The sequence below is a fragment of the Cannabis sativa genome, chromosome 6, assembly GCF_029168945.1.
Source record: "Cannabis sativa cultivar Pink pepper isolate KNU-18-1 chromosome 6, ASM2916894v1, whole genome shotgun sequence".
NCBI lineage: Eukaryota > Viridiplantae > Streptophyta > Magnoliopsida > Rosales > Cannabaceae > Cannabis > Cannabis sativa.
The window spans coordinates 27,527,695-27,550,054 of NC_083606.1; the positions used below are offsets into that span (position 1 = coordinate 27,527,695).

At 31.0% G+C, this 22,360-nt stretch overlaps 1 protein-coding gene across 1 annotated transcript; it reads left to right on the forward strand.

Annotated features, from left to right (window-relative positions):
* The first annotated feature begins 16,385 nt into the window (after window positions 1–16,385).
* Window positions 16,386–22,032, forward strand: LOC115725157 (heat shock 70 kDa protein 16). Its single transcript, XM_030654589.2, has 10 exons — window positions 16,386–16,571; window positions 16,750–17,987; window positions 18,225–18,437; window positions 18,577–18,672; window positions 18,785–18,919; window positions 19,075–19,275; window positions 20,537–20,683; window positions 20,805–20,933; window positions 21,013–21,143; window positions 21,558–22,032. The coding sequence occupies exons 2-10, from the start codon at window positions 16,818–16,820 to the stop codon at window positions 21,607–21,609; spliced, it is 2,274 nt and encodes a 757-aa protein (XP_030510449.1). The 5' UTR covers window positions 16,386–16,571; window positions 16,750–16,817; the 3' UTR covers window positions 21,610–22,032.
* The last annotated feature ends 328 nt before the right edge of the window (window positions 22,033–22,360 follow it).

Sequence of the window (22,360 nt, forward strand, 5' to 3'; positions counted from 1 at the left end):
TTGTCTCATTGTATCTCACTTATTTGTATCATCGTATCTCACCCGTTGTCATCATTATATCACATCACTTGTTATTACCGTAGTTCACTTGTAGTCGTCACTACTGTATTTCTCAAATCTATATATTAATCTTAGATTTCATCTCGAATTTTAAATATTTTTTTAACATTTTTAAGATATTAGAGAAAATTTATTATTTTGTTATGTTATTATTAATTAATAAGTTCTTTTTCAAAAAAGTTATTATTATTTTTTAAATAACTTAATTGAAAAAATGTATAAAAAATGTGATATTTTAGTTGTGAGAAATGCTAAAGGCAACCCTCCTTGCTTGTATCGATACCACTATTAGTGTAATTAAGTAGTTGGTCTCATATTACTTAAAAAAAAAAAAGATTTATGGAGTATTGCTAACCAATCGTAGGGTGCCACCTATAATTGGTGTTGGGCACCACTAGTGCCCAATAGTAATGCTCTTTAGTTATAATTAAAGTTATCACTTTAAGTGTACATATTGCGTAATCTGTACGGTTTTCCCACATAAATTGATATGAAATAGAATTATCATCAATTTTCTAGGATTTTACGTTTTCATATTCTCTTTTATCACAAAAATATGAATTATTTCAATAGATTATCATTATCTAGATGGGCTGAATGGTCTATGTTTTGCTAAATCTGTCTTTATTCCTCGATTCTCATCAAAAATCACATTGATCATCATTGATGTTGTGCGAACATTTAAGGCCGCTGATGAAGATGGCGGTGATATTCAGATGTGGGTCAAGAAGAAGGATATATCAAATCCTCTATTGGTTTGAACCGAACCCTTGATTACGTGGTGAGTTTTTTGATTTTGAATTAAAATTCTTTTCTTTTTAGATTTCCATATGAGTTATGTTGTTGATTTATTCTGGTTTTATTTCTGAGTTAGTGAAAGGCGTCTAGATTTTAGTACTTTTGTTTGAATGTTTGCACAGTGCGATGAAGTGTTTTGAGTTAAAATTTTAATTTTAGTTTAATCGTGGGTGATTTTGTTCAGTTTGGTGTTGAGTTGAATGCTGAAATAGTAGTTAGTTGATTATATCTTATTGTTGGTTTTTGGTTTTGTTCTATAATGCTGAGTTGTTATAATGGGATATATTGTAATCTTTTTGTTATTAGTTTGTTCTATATTTGTGCCATTATTATGGCTTTGGCGCCTTACAAGGCTATAGCGCCTATTATATGGTTGCCCCCTAATTATTTAGGGTAGTTTGTTTAAATTTTTTACGACTTCTCGTATTGAAAGTATAACAAAATGTTGGCACAATAAAATTGCAAAGTAAACAAGTTATGCACTAGGCACATTTTACTAGTTTGGATATAAGGGTTATTTAGGTTAAGGTATGATGTAAAGAAAATTTTAAAGTGATATTTTTAAAATATTTTCAAGTGAAATAAGGTTTAAAGAGGATTACGTTTAAACGATAATAGCATTTAGCTATGGTTGGTTCATAATTTTAGAAATTATTAGCAAAAAGGAAAAGTGGTGGGAATTTAGTATTCAGAGTCTAATGTTATTATTTAAAATTTATCAAGTAATTTGAAGAAAAATAAATACGAGGATATTGTAATAAAAAGAGGTGGGAACACTAGCTAATTGTCAAATGCGAATTTATTGTGTTCAGATATATTTGGGAAGTCAAATTTTATGGAATTTGGTTCCTAATCTATGTTGTATAGGAAGGTATCATTATAAATGTTTTTATGGTAACTTAAAAGGATACAATTTTTGGAAGTTTTACAATTTGTCTTTTGGAAATTAAAATAGGAATAATTATGTCATAATAACTGAATTGGATTATTTTAAGTAATTTCAATTCAATATAAATTGATTATATAATCAAGTTTTACCATAAATAAATATGTATAAAAATTACTTTTTTTGGGATAAGTACAATAAAGGAATTTGTAATATTTTGGAAATAGGGACATTAATAATGAATTAAAATGGTTGATTTTGTCTATTTTGGGAAAGATTATAGAATAAATGGGCCATTAATGCTTAATAATCAAGATTATTTTGTTTCACTGTATTGAATTACACTAATCATTAATAATCAAGGTTATTGAAGTACATTATTCATTGCTTACTTTATTATTGCGATAATTTCCAAAGTAAACTTTTGATATCCTATGAATGGGAGCATTGCAGGGTTTTCGTTATTACTAGATTACATATCAAAATATTTTTAGGTCGTAGGGTCTTAGTAAGGGATAGTAATCCTAAGATGATGATGAAGTAAAATACAAGAGTTAAGTTGCTATTAGCCAAAGTGTAACACCCTAACTAACATAGGCGTATTACGTGATTTTTAAACATGTTGTGCAGCTCGTTGCTAATCAACGAGGTTTATGGAAAAACGTGATTAATTAAAATTTTGCTTTTTAATTAAACTTATAAAATAATGTTACAAAAGACTCGGGATCCCGATTATAAAATCATTTACAAAAAGATTTAACTGTTTAACTGATATACAAAATAAAGGTCATCTAACGACCAGTTACAAAAATCTGCCTCGCTGTCCCGATGATCGTACGCTCCAGGCCTAACTGCCCCGACATGTACAATCTTCACAAGCTCGCTCACGGTCCATCAGCTTTAGCCTTGCCTTTACCTACACATAAACGTAGAAGTGTGAGTCGACAGACTCAGTAAGAAAAGCATAATAATACTCATACATAAACCTAACTGCCGTGTCCAACACGATACTGAGTCCCGCTACTGCCATGTCCAACATGGTACTGAGCCACTACTGCCATGTCCAACATGGTACTGAGTTCTGAACGTTCATAGGGACGGTACTATTGACACGTAACAACCTGATCGGTCGAACCGGTCATACTCCGCCGCCGGTCATACTCCACCGTACCGACGTGTTACTATATCCTCCCCGATCGGCCGAACCGGTCATACTCCGCCGTCGGTCATACTCCACTCGTACCGACGGGATACGTCAATAGTACGGAACCACCAACCAAGTGTCATCCTGATCGGTCAAACCGGTCATACTCCGGCTGCTGGTCATACTCCAGCCTGTACCGACGTGACAGGGTTGGATGGTTCGAAGCCAACATACATAACTCATGTAATCTAATAGGCTTCCTACATGCACGCTAAACATGTAATCTACATATGCATACTGTTATACTAATCTTACCTGGATTCCGAATTCAGGTGTGCCGGTCAACCTGACTGGAACTTTAGCTGAGCGGCGGATTATAGGCTCCTAAACCATAAAAATCACAACACTATAAGTGACACGCTAAATCACTTCCCGGGGACTTAAACTAGGAACTAAAAGTTTCCCTATCGATAAAAAGCATGGCAATACCCCCTAAAACATAAAAACGAGGAAAAACACGGGTTCTGAAAATTCCCCAACCGGTAGACCGGTTGCCCAACCGGAATTCCGGTTCTGGGAAATTCAGGACCCTCATCCGGAATTCCGGATGCACAACCGGAATTCCGGTTCCTCGCAGGCAGCAACAATCAAATTTTCATATCTCAACTAATTCAACCCCAAATTGATTCAAACTTTCCAGACCTGCTCTAGATACCCCAAAGAACATTTCCAAGGCATTAAACTAACCCAGAATTCACAGATACAAAAATTGCCATTAAAGCTCAAGCTTTGAGTTCTAAACTCAAACTTGAGCAAATCCCTCTAACATGCAATCAAACCTGGTTAATTCTACTTATACAAGCATATCTAACCCTCTGAAAACAACTAAAAACATCCAGCAACAATACAGCAACAAATTACACCATTTCTTTCAAAAACCATAACTTTTTCACATAAAAATCTAACCAACTAGAACAAGAAATTCAAGCATGCAATTCAATCTCATTAAACCTACTGAATTCAACACTTTAATCAAAGAAACAACAACAACAATAACCAGCAGCAACAACACCAAAAACATCATGCATTAATCATCATATTTTCATCAAAATTTCATAATTTTAAAGAAAAAATCAAGAGAAGCTAACCTAGCTTGGAGAATGCTTTGATTGGGATGAGAATTCACTTAAAAATCAAGGAAGGAAATCAGCTTCATGCACCCATATGCCCAGCCGAAAATAGAGAGAAAAAGAGAGTGTTTTTCCTTTAAAATTTCTAACTTTGTGTTTTTTGTGAAAATGAATAAATGAAAACAAAGCCACATATACTATTTCATTTCAGCCATAAATTAAACAAATAACATTTATTTTTCAAATAATCAAGTCACTAAAGACAAAACACTAATGGGGCAAAAAGACCATTTTGCCCCTCCACCATAAAACCACATAAATCATACTAAAGGGGTATTTTTGGGAAATTCTAAATTCCCGGCCACTCCCGACATTCCCAATGTCTAAAACCAGTCCCAAACTACTAACATACTAAATTGTGATTTCTACTGAGCCAAACGCCGAGTTCCAAAATACCGGGCACCGGAAATGCAAAATATGAAAACTACTGAATAACATAACCATGCATTTCTGAATTCCATAATAACAGTATAATAAATTATTTAAATAGCTATAAATAATTTCATAATTAATCATAATTAACTGATAATTTCTAAATTAACTAAGCGGGCTTTACACAAAGGGTTTCCCTTTGGCTAGTTATAGTATTTTATATGGGGATTTAGTTTTTCAGTTTTTGAGTTTTGAGTGTTTTGATCGGATTGATAATTTTCTAATAATTTTTTTTTGGTTTTCTGATTTGCTTTCAGTTTATTCAGATTCGTTAGCTTTGGTGACGGCTATCAACAATGGGAAGATGCATTTCAACAAGTTAGGAGCGTTGTTTGAAGATGTTATAGCTTTATTGTCTAAATTTCCGGGGGCAGTTTTGTCCCATGTGGCTCGCTCTGTGAATTTAGCAGCCCATGGCTTGGCAAAGCATGCTCTGCGGTTAGACGATGAGCTATCCTGGTTCGAGGAAGTTCCAGCGCCAGTGGCGGACGTGGGCGTCGTAAATTCATGAGTGATTCTAATCACTTTGTCAAAAAAAAAAAAGTTATCACTTTAAAAAAAGACGTAAAGTAGGCTTTTGTTAAAATTTAATTAATATTTTTTAATGAAAAATTTAAAAGTGGTAAAAAGTAATTGAAATATTATTTCAAGTATCACACGTATAATTGATTATTTAATTATTATTATTATTATTATTATTATATCTTATTTTTTTTTAAAAAAAAAAAGTAAAAGACGTACACATTAGAGTCATCATTATATATATTTTTTTTTTAAAAAAAAAAATGTCAAAACCGTTAAAGTTGTATATTGTATTATTATTATTATTATAATATGAATTTCATAGAGTTATTTTTATAGATTTTTTCTATAGAAGTAAAATTAAAAAAAAAATGAGAAAATTAAAGAGAAAAAAAAAAGCTCTAAAAAATTTTCGAGTATCATGTCACCGCTTTATGTCTATATTTTATATATATATAGATATAGATTTATATATAAACTAAATTTACAATTAATTATATTTAATTTTACTTTTAATATTTTTTTTGGAATATATTTTTTATTTTCTAACTTTTTTTTAAAATATTTTATCTTTTTATAGAAATTTAAAATCATAGTAAAATATCAATTTGTAGATTTATGTTTTTTATAGAAAAATTAGTAAACATCTCGCGCTTCGCGGGGGATATATAAAATATTTTAAATTATATATAAAAAATAAATTATGTATTTTAATTAATAATAATTACTTAATAAAATTATATTAAAATTTTAACTTTACTACTAAAAAATTTGTGACATAAATACTTAAAATATTAAATTTGTTGCTAATGTTGGAATTTATTTTACCAGGATCTTAGATCTACTCACAAGTATGCTGTTTAACACCCTAAATATAAACTTTCTAAAACGATAAAATAAACACATATAAAGTTAAGAAAACCTTACATTGATGCAGCGAAATTAATGTCTCCTTCCACTCAGATCTCTAACCCTTGTATCCGTTCTGTCGCAAAGTATTATCAAGATCTGAGCCCGAATGTCCTTCTTCTTTGTTTGTGATCCTTCACAGTCTTCCAATCTATGATTGAGTTACCACTTGCTGTGTGTGGGCACTTACTCTATCACTAAGGTTCCAAATTTAGAAGAAGAAAAGAGAGAGAGAGGTTCGGCCAAGGTATAGAAAAGGGAAGGCTCAGTTTTTCTAAAGAGAGAATTTTCTGTCAGAAGAATTATAAAAACTTATGTAAGCATGTGACTTGACTGAGCCATGACTTTCTATTTATAGGCAACTACTAGGTTTAGGTTAGGAATTATTTGGCATTAAAATAATGAAAATATCAATTTGAAATTCCACATAAAGTGGCCGGCCAAGGTGTAGATAATGGGCCCCACTTGATTTTGCAGTTTTAACAAATTTTATTTCTATTTTCTCAAAAATGCCAATTTTTCAATTCTAACCTTTTAAATGCCAAAACTAATTATTTAATAACTAAAATAGATTATTAAATAATATTGTCATTTAATTTAATTATTAACTAGACATATAATGTCCATTAATAAATAAATAAACCTAGAATCTCTTTTCTTTACAATTTCGTCCCTGCTTAGTGAAAATTCATAAATTAGACATAGTCTAACTTTAGAATTATAATTGATTAATCACAAATAAATTATTGAGTCTTACAAGCAGTATGTTCTCAACTAGAATGGGGACCATGGATCTATATGCTGAGCTTCCAATAAGTGAACCGAATTTACTAAGTAAATTCCTACTTATTAATTCTTCGTTGAATCCACTCTTAGAACTTAGAATTGCACTCTCAGACTTATATAGAGCATATTATATGTTCCACGATATAAATATGCTATCTCATTTAACCATTGTAATAATCTTATTGTGATCAAAGATCCTCTATATAGATGATTTACATCGATATGGGATAATTTTACCGTTCTCACCCCTCAATGTATTTTTCCCCTTAAAACACTTAGCTACCTGTAAATGGTGTTTAATGATCTAAGAATTAGTCACTTAAACAAGAGCTCATCCATTTACTTCTATTTGCTAAGCTCGAAGGGAATCATCACTTGACTTCTATACACCAGTAGAAGCTATAGATTCCATATTTATGTTTAGCACTTCCACTTGATCATACTATCATGTTCCCAAAATATACGTATCACCCTGACCCAAAAGTAGGCTTAACTAATAAATCAAAGAACATGAATAGTACTCCTAAGTTGAGCCTAAGCATATGAGGATTTAGATTCTTTTAATCTTAAGATCAACTACTGATATTGACTTGGAAAGATATAACGGTAAGTTTATAATATCTTAACTAAGTTGCAATATCGGTCCAGTCCAATGTATACTCCATACATTTGAAACTAGTATACTTTACTAATGTCCTGGAAAGAACATAACACTTACTCCAAGTGTAAGTACACATCATCGTTGATTATCACATTAGTGTAAATCCAAAACACTGATGAAACAGGGACTTAGTCTTTTGATTCATATGATCACAATCACATTCCACTGTGTTGACGATACTGTAATTGTGAATAAACATATGATCTGGATTTAACTGATTTTGTGTGTAAATGTAATAAACATATTAAACCATTAGCATGTAAAATTCATGCAAACATAAATCACTTCAAATTTCTTATATTGATAACTAATCAGATTGTAAGGGGTTTTATTTAGGGCACAAAACCCAACAGCTAATAAATACCGAAATTCAAAAAATACTAACATAAATCCTCATCTATGGTTTAATTTTTATTCTGATGTGTGTGTTAAGTTCTGGGTTTAAATTTTATTGTGTGTGTTTTTAATGTTTGAGTTTTAGTGTTTTACTGGGGTTCTAATGTTTGAGTTTTTGTTTATGAGATCTATTTTTATTTATTTATTTATTTTTATAGATTTAAAGAATTTGAAATTTGATGTTGTTTCTATTGATTATTGGGATTGAAAGTTTGATTTTTCATACGGGAATTAAAGCTTGCCTTTTCATTTCATTGATTTAAAAATATTAGTAGAAAGTTTATGGAATGAGAATTTTGAATATATAAAAATAGAATTGAAAAATACCATTTGAATCGAGAATCAAAGTTTATTGTTAATCTCCTTACAAAAAAAAAATTACTGTTAATCTATAAAGATAATATGGTTGGAAGAAGATGGAAAAATTAATTTTATTTCATTTAATATGTATATAATGTTTTTTTTTTTTTGAATAATATGAATTTATTTTAATTATTTTTTGTTTGTTAAAATTTATTTTTTCTAAAAGAATTATTAGTTTGGCCAATACTATATTTACAAGCGGCACTTTATTGATCAACTAACAGAACGATAAATTGAGTGTTAAGTTTAAAAATTTGAGGATATCAATAGGAACTACAATGATGACATCAACTTTATATGATTGGAATATAAAATAAATACATTATGAAAAAAAATTGATTCATAATCTCAGACATGTTTCTTCTTTTACATAATCTCACACTTGCTTTTTTTTTTTTTTGTTCAATTCATAATCTGTAAAAAAAAAATAAAAAATAAATAAAAAAACACTTTTCCTATATTCTACAAAGTAAAAAAAAAATCACACATATATATAGTTATGAATACATATATATATATATGGGTGCACTCTAAATGGGTATTACTCATGAATCGATAATATTAAAAAAAATAAAGTTTTTATGATTAATTTTTTTATTTAATTAGAAAAATTTCTCATTTTTATATTATATGGGCTGAGATTGTTCCATCAGCTGAAAAAAAAAATTAATAAAAAAAAGTTTTGGAAAAAAAATGATAAAAAAAAGTAGAGTTTGACTTAAATATTTTTCATATAAACATATTTTTGATATAGTGTAAAAAGACTTATTTTTTGATATTTTTTTAATTAAGTAGCTAACTTAAGCATAGAAATTTAAAATTTTCTTTTATTATTCGTTATCGGATCAAAATTTAATGGTTTAATATTTTTAAAATTAATATTTATAGTTAAATTTGTTTAGTACCCATCAATAGGTAATACCCATTAAGAAGTGTTCTTTATATATATTAGGGCTGTACATCGGTCGGTTTAGTCGGTTTATACTACATATTTTCTAACCCAACGTAAAGATCGGTTTGTAAAATTCTGCATACAACCTACCCAATTAAAAAAAAAATCTTAACCCGACCAACGGTTTGGGAGGTTTGGTCGGGTTAACCCGCCCAAACCGAAATAAGAGGGTTTTTTTTTAGTTTCAACTAAAATAAAAATTAACTACATAAATACACAATATATGTGAGAAAGAATTTTATTGAGAGGTTGAGAAAGAATTTTAGGATTTTGGACTTTTTTTTTTAATATATATTATATATTATATAATATATATAAATTATATAAAATAAAAAAAAAGTAAAAATCAGGTTAAATCGGGTTGGGCGGTTTAATTGGGCGATTTGGGTCAATTTTCAACCCGCCCAATTAACTGATTGAGCGGTTTAGAATTTTGTCGAGTTATGTCGGTTTGTATTTTTTATCGGTTTTGTCGGTTTGGTTTGGGCGGGTTATTCGGGTTGGGCGGTTTACGAAAATATTTGTACACCCCTAATATATATGGGTGCACTCTTAATAGGTATTACCCATGAATGGGTAAAATTAGAAAAAAATTGAGTTTTGTTGAAATAAACCCCATATTACCTGTACACTGTAAAACCAGATTATTTCCAAAGGTTTACAGGCAGTAAAATAAATCCTAGGTGGCCTTTGGCCTCTAAATACCTAGGACAGATCAGCAAGTTAGTCACAAAGTTTAATAAACTTTGTAACTAACTCTTTTCTCTGTTTTTTCCACTATTACAACACATATATAGATCAACATTCTAAAATCAGAAGAACTAGAAAAGAAAAAAATCAGAACAGAGCAAGACACACAAATCAGATCCGAATATATCTCCAGATCAAAAACAACAAATATCAGCACAGAAGATCAACACCAGAAGAGGCTGAGTACTTTGGAGGAAGCTTACAGCGAGGTTAAGCTTTGGAACCCTAGGATTAGGGTTCAGATATCCGAGAAGCCAAGGAGATCGTTCATGCAAGATCAAGGTGAAAAAGGGAGAAATTAGTACTGATTTTAAGTGAGAAAACAAAGAGAAAAGAGAGGAGAAAACACTGTAAAATATTTGGGAATTTCATTTTCATACCTGTGTATTTGAAATCCCTGCAATTGTAAACTTTGATCATTGAAGATCTATAGTGGAAGAGGCGAGCTGAAGAGGATGTACCCAGATTTCTTTGGGGAACCTCTATAAAAATCTCTGGTGCATTCTTTCCTTTAATTTTCTGCATTTTCTCAATATTGTGTTTATGTGTGTATATGATTTCTGGGTTGGGTTCTAAATCGATTTAAGGTGTTTATTCATCTCAGGTCTTTCTGGGTTTCATTGTTGTGTTCTTCGTGTTCTTTAAAGAAGAACAACAAAGAAGGAGGCTCAATTTTGGGGTTTATTTGATCGGGGCAGTAGGTTTTTCTGGGCTATGTTCACTGCTGTTCTTCATGTTCTTCAGGGAAGAACAACGAAGAAGGTGACAGCTCTGCTAGGGTTCTCAAGGTGAAGTTTGGCTAGGGTTTTCTTTAGTTACTGAATAAGTGTTTGAGAAAATAAGATATATTTATATATGGTCTGATGTTTAGGGTTTCATGGGTGTGATTAAAACGACCTGTAGCAGAACTTAAAGGCTGTCGTTTTTTGGTTCATCTACAGGGAGTCAAAAGGGGCTTTGACTGGGTGAGAAAGGTCTTAATTGACCTTGGTTTTTCTGATTAGTGTACTGCTGTGTGTAGATTAAATTAGGGAATAAATTCCTACAAGTTTTTATGCTTAACTTTTCTATCTAAATAGAAAAATCTCTCACTTTTACATCATATGGGCTGAGATTGTTCCATCGATTGAAAAAAAAATTACAAAAAAAAGTTTTTAACAAAAAAAAAAAGATAAGTAAAAGTTGAGTTTCACTTAAATATTTTTATATGAACATATTTTTGATATAGTATAAAAAGTGATATTTTTTTGATATTTTTTTAATTAAGTAGTTAAACTAAGTATATAAATTCAAATTTCTCTTTAATTATTCGTTATTAGATCAAAATTTGATAATTTAATATTTTTAAAATTAATATTTATAGTTAAATTTGTTTAGTAAACATTCATGGGTAATACCTATTAAGAAATGATCCATATATATAGAGATTTAAAATAAATAATTAAATTATTTATTATTATTTGTTGTAGATTTTCTTTTTCTTTTTTTTTTTTTTTTTTTTGAGAAATTTCTAAAAATGTGGTATTTAGGTTTTTTTATTAATTATTTGATTAATTAATATTTAATGTGATTAAAAATTATGAAAAAAAAAAGAAAAATAGAATTATTTATTATTATTTGTCGTAGATATTTTTTATTTGAAAATTTTATTAGTATATAGATATTTTTAGTTGAGGGCTATTTTTATTAAAATGGTGATAGCTATATATTCTAAATTTAAATATGAAGGCAATATGTATAAATATGAATTATTATTTTAAATCACTATCAATATCAATATCTATTTATTTATAAATTATTCTTTAAAAGTAATTGTAGATACTTCCCAATGAATAATTATGAGTTCTCACCACTAAATATTAACTACTTATAAAAATCATATTAATCACATATTATATAAGTGAAAAGAAAAAAATATATTTTCAAAGCCTAAACAAAATACTAAAATCATATTAAACGTAACTAAATGATTAGATTTTAGTGAAATTCATTTAAACTACAGTTTAAGAGATGAATAAGTACAATTTTTGCACTTGAGAATTCGAGATGACAACAGCGATCAAGACTGATAAAAGAATTATTGCATATACGAAAAAAAAAAAAAATAGAACTTTAATAAAATACTTTTTTTTTCTTCCCATGCAATTTACCAAATTAAAAATCTCTATCTATATCATTGTAAAAAAAAAAATAAAAATCTATCTTCATATTTTTCAACAAAGAATACTAACTAATATAATAATATATGACATTACATTATATTTCATAAAGAAAAAAAAAAAACCCATTTATTAAATTATAATAGTTATCGTGGGAATTTGAATGTGTTTAGAAAACAAAAAAGGAAAGAAAAATGATTTGAAAGTATATTAATATAAAGAAAAAAAAAACATATATAATATACATACATACTCTTATATTCTTATATTAAAGGTGTTTGACTCCATTGAAAATATTCAAAGGCCATAGTAACTTCAAATCATCAAAAAATATAAAAAAAAAAATAATAAGATCTTAAAAAATAGTTGAATAAAAAATTAGAGGATATACTCAAAAATAGCTTAATAGCTTAAAGTTTCTCCTTTTTTTCCATCCTTCCTTCACCACTAAACTAGTTCTAGTGACTTAACTTTTGGGTTAATTTAAATAGATATTACCTCATAAATTAATTTAAACTGTACAATTTATTTAAATAGATACTTATATGTGTTTTTTTTTAATTTTGTATATAAATATATTTTTTAGTAATAAAAAATTAAAAAATAGAGAGAATATAATAAAGTATTCAAAGTAATTTTTTTAGTAAAAATATTAGAAAAAGGAAAAAATAGATAGAGTACTTTTAAGTAATTTAATTAATTAGACTAACTATTAATAAAAAGAACAAATAATAACCCCTTGTAAAATAGACTTCTTTTATGATTAAGAAATATAAATTGACATTTTATTTACAAAAATACCTCTATAAGGTAAAGACAACATTTATACCTTTTATATGATTTTAATTATCCAAATACCACTTATACAATCAAACGATGGTTGCAGGGTGGTTGTTGCGTGGTTGCGTGGTGGTTGCATCAGACGAAGATTTCAATCAGACGATGCTTGCAGGGTGGCTGCTAGGTGGTTGGCCGAAGGTTGCATCAGAGGAAAGTTTCAATCATACGAAAGTTTCTGGGTGGTTGGCTGAAGGTTGCATCAAACGAAATAACTGTTAGCAAAATATTTAGGTAACTGTAATGCAACTATTGTGAAACATTAAAAATCATTTCAGTGTTTCCACGTATGTAACTCTATCTACATGTCTCTTAATGATTTAATATGAATAAATTCACCATTAGAAATTTAGAAAACAACAAAAATACATCAGGATAAATATTTTACTATAGTATTGATATAATTTTTTTTTGGATTATACTTGAGTTGGATTGTTTGGGAACTCTAGTTCAACTTTTTGAGATCTGCCTTTCATGGATCTAAAAATTGAAGTCAAGACATTAGTTTTATGCAAATTAAACTGGATTTTCAGTTGAATTTTAGTTTCATAGTAGTTTTTCTACACCTTTTTTATGAATTCGAAGCAGCCCATGTTTTGATTGATTCTGGTCGTCTTCTTAGGTGAAGTTGCCGGAATTAATGGTGGTTCTCTTTCTGATTAAATTTTTCATTTCGGTTACGTTGGATTGCTGCGTAGTTACGCGATGGTTGCGCGATAGTTGTTCAGGTAGCATGGATCTTGGGTTGAAGGTGTGTGTAAGTGGTATTTGTATAATTTTTTTTATTTAGGCTGTAGATTTATTTATTTGGCTAGCTAGAAGTATTTTTGTAATATTATTACTTTTTTTTTATTTAAAACTAAAAAAAGCTCAAAATAATTATTACAGAGAGATTATAGTAAGCATAAAGTCATCAATGATTCTTATTTATCAAAAATATTGAATAAATTTTTGATAAGATATAATAGTAATAGTGTGTTATTGATTGATTGAGTAATATAATCATAGTTATTTATCAAAAATATCAAATCACCTCATGATTTAAAATACTTAACTTAATTCCTATGAGTGAGAATTCTTAAAACTACATCCATATAGATATATATATATATATATATATTTAATTAATAAGAGCAACTATTAACAAAAAGAACAAATAATAATCAATATATATTATCATACCTTAATGATGATGAGTAAAATTAAGAAAAAATGAATGATAATGGGTAAAATTAATAAAAGAAATTAATATATACCTTAATGATGATGAGTAAAATTAAGAAAAAAAAATTAATATATAGCTTGATGATAATGAGCATAATTAAGAAGAAATCAATATACATATTATAGTATGATATCTTGATGATGATAAGTAATGTGAGCTTCTCATGTTTTATTGATTGTTTTGTTGATTTTTGACCGAGAAAGATTATGAGAGAAGAATAAGAAATGAATATTATGTTATTAGGTTTATATATTTAGTATCGACACGATTATATATAATACTTTAGGATTAATATTTTTTGTATCATATAATTAAAATAATTTTTTAATTAATATTTTATATAAACAAAATAAAAAAAAAAGAGAGAATTAAGAAGAAAATAAAAGATATAGGTTTAATTATTTTATAAATAGAGTAATTTGTGGCATAAATACTTAAGTTTAACTCCCAGTTGTAAATAAATACTTAAGTTTAATTTTTAGCGGTAATAATACCTAAGTTATATTTTTGGAACTCTGTAAGTATCTAACTATTAAAAATAATGTCATTATCTACGTGTCATTTTCTTATTGGTATGTTGAAATTAATTTTTTTTAAAAAAATAAAAATTTAATGACTTGGACCAATCAAGAATTGCCACGTGGCAATTTACTTAACAATTAACCGTCATGTATCAACAAAAATTCTAAAATTATAACTTAGGTATTATTACCGCTAAAAATTAAATTTAGGTATTTATTTGCAACTGAGAGTTAAACTTAAGTATTTATATCGCAAATTACTCTTATAAATATAATTAAAAATTAAAAAAATGAGAGAATTAGGGAGAGAAGAGAAAAGTAGTTTTAGAGTGATTTTAGAATGCCATGTCACCGCCTCATACTTTTCCTTTATATATAGATATATAGATTTTTGTTTTACAATTCTAATTTTAAGATATATTACTTGTATTAATTTTTTATTTTTAAGTTTATTTATTAGTTTAATTTAAATTTAATTTTTATGTAAATAATTTTTTAAAGCAAATTTAATTTTTATTTTAATGGTTAATATTACGTGGGGAAATTTGATTTTCTATACTTAGAAAATCTTAAAATTTTTTCTCTAAACTAAAAATTTAAAACCTAAAAAAACTATACCTTTTTTTTCAAAACCCCAAAAATACCCCCTCACAATATTCTCTCTCTGCATCATCTCTCTCTCTCCCTCTATCTCACCCCAACCGCCCACCCTCACCCGAACCACCCTCACCCACGATCAACCCCAACCCGAACCACCCTCACCCACGGTCGTCGACCACGAATCCCAGGCCCCCCATCACCGGCGGTCGAAGCCTCTCTGCATCATCTCTCTCTCCCTCTATCTCACCCCAACCGCCCACCCTCACCCGAACCACCCTCACCCACGATCAACCCCAACCCGAACCACCCTCACCCACGGTCGTCGACCACGAATCCCAGGCCCCCCATCACCGGCGGTCGAAGCCCACGAATCCCAGTCCCCCTCTTCACCACCGGTCATCGAAAGCAAAAAAAAAAAAAAAAGGAAAAAAAGCCCCAGGCCCGATGGTCGGACCATGGGGTCCGACCAATCGGACCCATCGGACCCATGGTCCGACCATCGGGCCCCCTCTCTCTAAGTCTCTCTCAAATCGAATGAAGAAGGAAAAAGAAAAAAAAAAACAGGTCCGATGGTCGGACCATGGGGTCCGATGGGTCCGATTGGTCGGACCCCATCGGACCCCATGGTCCGACCATCGAACCTGGGGTGTGGGATTCGTGGGACCGGCCGAGATAGAGAGAGAAAGAGAGATGCTGTGAGAGTTTGAGGGTATTTTTGGGGTTTTGAAAAAAAAAGGTATAGTTTTTTTAGGGTTTAAATTATTGGTTTAGGAAAAAAAATTTAAGATTTTCTAAGTATAGAAAATCAAATTTCCCTATTACGTGGCTATATAATAAGATGATGTAATATTATTTTAAATGATGTGTCATGTCATCTAGTGTCTATTGTGCAAGATAACAGCAAGTTACTTATAAAATATCTAAAAGTGTAACAGAAAGTATTTATGCGGCCAAAATTTTAATTTAGGTATTAAATTGTAATTAAAAAATAAATTTAGATATTTATGCCATAAATTATTTTACTAATTATAAAAAAGAAGAAATTAAAGAAATTAAGGTAATATGAGTTTAAAGTAATCTTAGAGCGTTAATCCTTTATACTTCAACTTTATATATAGATGATTGGATTGGATCGGATAACAATATCTAATATTCAATAAATAATTAAATTGGATTAAATTTTGAATGTGATCCGATGAACATATATATTGATTTAAAGTAACGTTGGAAAGTTAGTTGAATAACATAAGAAAATAATTATACAATTACAAATAAAAATAACTAAAAAATATATAATAAATTAAAATATAATACAGTTTTGTGTTCGCTCATTGCAGCGACCAAAGTTTTCTCAGCCATTGTCTTCTTCATCTTCCTCAGGTAATGTCTCTTGCCACTTTATGTATTATTTTTTTTCAATTCACGTTGAGGTTTTCTCTCTAATAATCAAACTAACCCTAATCAAATTTCAGGTTTCTGTTGATCACTTTTTCTGTTTTCTTCAAAAATTAAGCTTAGTCTGATAGAATTTTTTTCTTATTGCCTTGTCCTTCGACAGAGAGGAATTCGGATTTAAAAAGATCGCGTTCAGTTGTGATTTTGCTTTGTAAAGAGAGAGATAGAGAGATGAGCGTGGTGGGATTTGATATTGGGAACGAGAATTGCGTAATTGCTGTGGTGAAGCAAAGAGGTATTGATGTTTTGTTGAACGATGAATCGAAACGCGAAACCCCTGCTATAGTTTGTTTCGGGGAGAAACAGCGGTTTCTGGGTTCTGCTGGTGCTGCTTCGGCGGTCATGAACCCCAAGTCAACAGTCTCTCAGGTGAAGAGACTCATTGGTAGGAAGTTTAGTGAACCTGAGATTCAAAGGGAGCTCAAAATGTTCCCCGTTGAAACTTCTGAGGCCTCAGATGGTGGCATTTTGATTCACCTAAGGTACTTAGGTGGCACTCATAGCTTTACCCCAGTTCAGATTATGGCTATGCTTTTCGCCCATTTGAAAGATTTAGCAGAGAAGAGTTTGGAGATGCCGGTTTCGGATTGTGTTATTGGGATCCCTTCATACTTTACTGAATTGCAGAGACGTGCTTATTTGGATGCTGCAGCTATTTCGGGGTTGAAGCCTTTTAGATTGATGCATGATTGTACTGCAACTGCACTTAGTTATGGGATTTACAAGACGGATTTCTCCAGTAGTGGACAGACCATTGTGGCATTTGTTGACATTGGTCAATGTGATACTCAAGTCTCTATTGCATCGTTTGAAGCTGGTCACATGAAGATCCTTTCTCATACATTTGATAGAAGTGTGGGAGGGAGGGACTTTGATGAGGTTTTGTTTCATCATTTTGCTGCACTGTTTAAGGATCAGTACCACATTGATGTGTACTCTAATGTCAGGGCATGTATCAGGCTGCGAGCTGCCTGTGAGAAGCTGAAGAAAGTTTTAAGTGCAAATGCAGAGGCACCATTGAATATCGAATGTTTAATGGATGAGAAAGATGTTAGGGGATTCATTAAAAGGGAAGAATTTGAGAAGCTAACTTGGGGATTGTTAGAGAGGATTGTTGTTCCTTGCAACAAGGCTTTAGCTGATGCTAGGTTGACTGTGGACAAGATTCATTCTGTGGAACTTGTTGGGTCAGGTTCTAGAATCCCAGCTATTACCAGGTCATTAGCTTCTCTCTTCAAAAGAGAGCCCAGCCGAAAATTGAATGCAAGTGAGTGTGTAGCACGTGGATGTGCTCTTCAGGGTGCAATGTTAAGTCCTGCTTTTCGTGTCAGAGAATATGAGGTGTGTATGTTGGAACAAATTAGTATTCTGTATATACTTCGCGACCAATTTGTTGGCTGTTTTTCTGTTCTTCTTTTCAATTTAACTTTACAGTATTCTGTATATACTCAGCTCCAAACATTGATCATATTGTTACTGTTCTAAAAACTTTAGGCAATCACCTATATCCTGATTATTTGTATAAATCGTATAATTGTGTCGAGTTAATGTAACTTCGTTGTATGCCTCTATGTTCAGGTTCAAGATTCACTCTCTTTTTCAATAAGGTTATTAGTGGATGGTAGTCCTATTAGCACTGGGGCAAATGGAATCCTGTTCCCAAAAGGCCAACCTATCCCAAGTATTAAAGTTTTGACATTTCATCGAAGCAATTCATTTATATTGGAAGCTATTTATGCTTACCTTGATGAGCTGCCTCCGGGCACATCTCTTAACATTAGTTGTTTCAAGGTAATACCCCTTTTTATTTAATTTTTTCACTTTGCTAATTTACTTGCTCGTTTACATAGCACCTATGTACATTCTACAGTTTCTTGTCTTTAAAATCCATTGGTAGATTCTACTTTGTTGATGAAATGCCATTATACAGATTGGGCCATTCCAAGGTTCCCAAAGTGAAAAGACAAGGATTAAGGTTAAAATTCATTTAAACCTCCATGGCATTGTCAGGGTTGAATCAGCCACGGTAAGTATGATTTTTTCAATTTTTCTTTTTTTTTTTAAAAAAAAATTCTTTTAAGACCATACAACCTTTAGTCATTGTAGCTATCTAATTAATGGGTTTATTACAAGGTCAGTTGGTAGAAGATTATGTCGGTAAATCATTTGTGGATCAAATGGACATTGATGATGTATCTGTTTCTGGTTCTTCTGAGAGAATTTCAAATGGGGTAGAAGATGGTACTGCACAGTCTGAATTTGCACATGCATCTGTAAGTTTCTCAATATAACAATGGCTATTAGTTACTTTCGTTGAAATTGATGTATCTTGTATCTCTGAAAATTTTGCCAAGATCCAAAACTAACTAAAACCTTACAATTATTTGATTGGGTGTAAGATCGTTTATAATAAATTCCTCTTTTTCAGGCCAATGCAGCAACAAATGAAAAAGCCACCAGGAGGCTAGAACTCCCCATTAGTGAGATTATAAATGGTGGAATGACGGAGGGAGAGATTTCAGAAGCTCTAGATAAAGAACTTCAGTTGGCCCAACAGGACCAAATCATGGAAGAGACTAAAAATAAGAAGAATGCTTTAGAGTCCTATGTCTATGAGATGCGTAACAAGGTACAATTTCAACATTACTTAGATTATTGATATGATTTCCTAACTTGCTGAAACCCATTTTGGACTTGAAATCACCAACTTCACTATAGATAGATATAATTATCTTTAAGGTATGAGTCTATATGCTGCAGAAATCTCTTGTGTGACAAATTTCTTTTATCATAATTGTAGAAAGATTTAGACTTAGTGCATGTAATGAATATCGCAGTCTCCAAATTGTGGAATTTCTTGATCTACATTAAGCCTAAGCTAGCGAGCTTAATTTCTGCATTCAGTAAATAAGAATTTATCCCTTGTACCTTCTCATGGTATATGATAGGAACTCAGATATAAATGGCTATTGAGCCTTCTCCATTGAAATACAATCCCAGAAAATACAAGAAAAATGAAGGACAGATGTGGAACAAGATTAGACTCAACAGATATTCCATGCACTACATTGAGAATAATAACTTTATAGTTAAGTGCAATCAACAAAACTCTGGCAGTTTGAAATTAATATTCAAGCTAGTGGCCCAAATCGGTTTTCGGAAGCTACGCTAGGTAAGAAACCCCAGAAAGGCGATTCTTCTCCTTCTCACAAAAATCCAACAAGTAGTTGTATTCCCCACCTCCTCATACCACAAATTCGGTCGTGTCTGCTTCCCCCGGCCACCCTCACGGTGTCAATCACCACCTGTTTTGTTGGCGGCTACCCTGAGTTGAAGTCTGCAAGTCTCATCCCCACACAAGATGCAGCAGGATATAAATATTGAAAAGTTTTACCTGAATCTCAAATTGCTACATGATCGACTCCTTCCTCTTCTTCTTGTGCCATCACTCAAGACAGGGAGTCCATTCCCTTATGTTGAACGAACTGCGGCAACATTCGGTTCACGATCTCGAGCTTGTAATGTACCCGTTCAATGACCAATTCTGCTCACATGGTGGGTTGAGATTGCTTTGATACCACTTAATAGGAACTCATATATAAAATGGCTATTGAGTCTAATCCATTGAAATACAATCTTAGAAAATACAAATAAAAATGAAAGAGGGAAATTGGAGGATCCTTTAAGCTTCCCAATGAGTTCTAAAGAATTCCCAAAGTTGCAGAATAATTCCATGCCCACTACTATCCTTTCGTTCTCTTTTTATACACCCTCCACAAACTGGAACATTCCTATTAATCCCATGTTTATTTAGCTAGTCATATAGGCCTTTTGTTCATATTATGTTGTCTTCTTTTGCCTGGTATTAATTAAACTTGTGCTCATGAAAGCTCTTCAACACATATCGGAGCTTTGCTAGTGATCAAGAGAGGGAGGACATTTCCAGGAGCCTACAACAGACAGAGGATTGGCTTTATGATGAAGGAGATGACGAAACGGAAAATGCTTATGTTTCCAAGCTGGATGATCTTAAGAAGGTTATTGTCACATTTCGAACTCTTTGAAGTTCATAACTTTTGGTATTGTTAATTGAATTTCTTTATACATCATAACTTTTATTATATATTTTTAGTTGTTATGTTTTCATTTGTTTTATAGCTGGTGGATCCAATTGATAGTCGATATAAAGATGAGGATGCTAGGGTACAAGCTACAAGAGATCTTTTAAAGTGCATCGAGGATTATCGTATGGCTGCGGATTCGCTTTCTCCCAAGGATAAAGAATTGGTATTTCTTTTACTTGCATAAGACTATCTAATATTGTTTTATATTGTTTTTAACAATCAATTCGTTGTAAAAATTTCAGCTTATTAGTGAGTGCACTAAAGCAGAACAGTGGATCAGAGAGAAAACCCAACAACAAGATTCCATGCCACAGAATATCAATCCAGTATTTTGGTCGAGTGATATCAAAAGCAAGACTGATGAACTGAACTCGTAATACTTTTTACTCCCACCATTTTTCAAGATTTCCAATATAGTAAATGCTTTGATATACTTTATCTGGTTAATCTTAATAGCTCAATTATTTTAATGGGAAACCAATCTGCCATAAGTGGTTTATTGTGGTTGCCGAAAGCAATCTCATATTTGGTATTATTTGGTTAGATGAGGAAAAACAATTATGTAGAAAATGATATCACATTCTAGTTAATTAATTTTTTTCTTCTCTTGATTCTGTTAGTGTCACTTGGAGCAATACTTCTAAATCGCTGAGTATAAACGAAAATTATTATTACTAGAATAAACGAAAATTGTTTAGTTCTCTGTTTCTCTAAACGTTAGCCCCTTTTCCGTTGGCTGTATCACTTTCATGCGAAGAGTTTAATCTTGTTACTCTGATGTTTTCAGGACATGCAAGCATATACTGAGATCTAGGGGTTCCCCAAATAGCTCAGATTAGCAGGATACTTCTGGCGAAAAATGAGTTGATGGGTGCTGCCTGCGATACCCGCAAAGTTTTACGTTTAGATTATTTTCTCTCACAAGTATAGATTTTTTTTCTTTTTATATTTTTTTATGTACTGTGGCATGGGGAGTTATAACAAGAGTATTCTATTTCATGGCTTCAGCCTGGGAAAATTCTCACTAGACTCGGCTTCATTATAGTAAAATTGTTTGACAGTAACACTCCGCCGGATTTGTGCTCGGCCACCATACTTAGCTTTAGGCTATATTTGGAAGTTGAATTTTAGTAAGGAAAGAAAAATATGAGGTAAATGTAGGAAAGGAAGTATGAAGATCAAAAAAATAATCAATTTTTATGTATGATATGGAAAATTTTGGTGAATTAGTATTTTTCATACAATTTTTCTTTTCATGTCAATTTTGAGGATTTATTGTTGAGCAGGCTCTTACTTAAAAATAAAAGAAGAACGATATTACCGAATGAAATTTTTGGATTAAGTCCCGGACTAGATTGTTCTTTTTAAGACATTAACGACACTGCCCAGGAATGTGCAAGCAGTCGGAAATTGTCGGTCGTCCTTAAGATAAAATAGTCTAGTCGAAATACCACTGTATAAGAGCTTTACTGTATAATAGAGAACTGTCAAAAAATCACACCAAAAAACTACTATTCGGAATACTTATATAATATAATCTTAAATATAAATTGTAAAGGTTTTTATTTTTGTGTGTGAGAAAAGATAATT

Bases quoted from the DNA above. Each gene is read 5' to 3' on its own strand.
- LOC115725157 (XM_030654589.2), top strand. From the start codon at position 16,818: ATGAGCGTGGTGGGATTTGATATTGGGAACGAGAATTGCGTAATTGCT. The intron at 17,988-18,224 runs GTGTGTATGTTG...CTCTATGTTCAG, and splicing joins TTCGTGTCAGAGAATATGAG to GTTCAAGATTCACTCTCTTT. The intron at 21,144-21,557 runs GTAATACTTTTT...TGATGTTTTCAG, and splicing joins AAGACTGATGAACTGAACTC to GACATGCAAGCATATACTGA.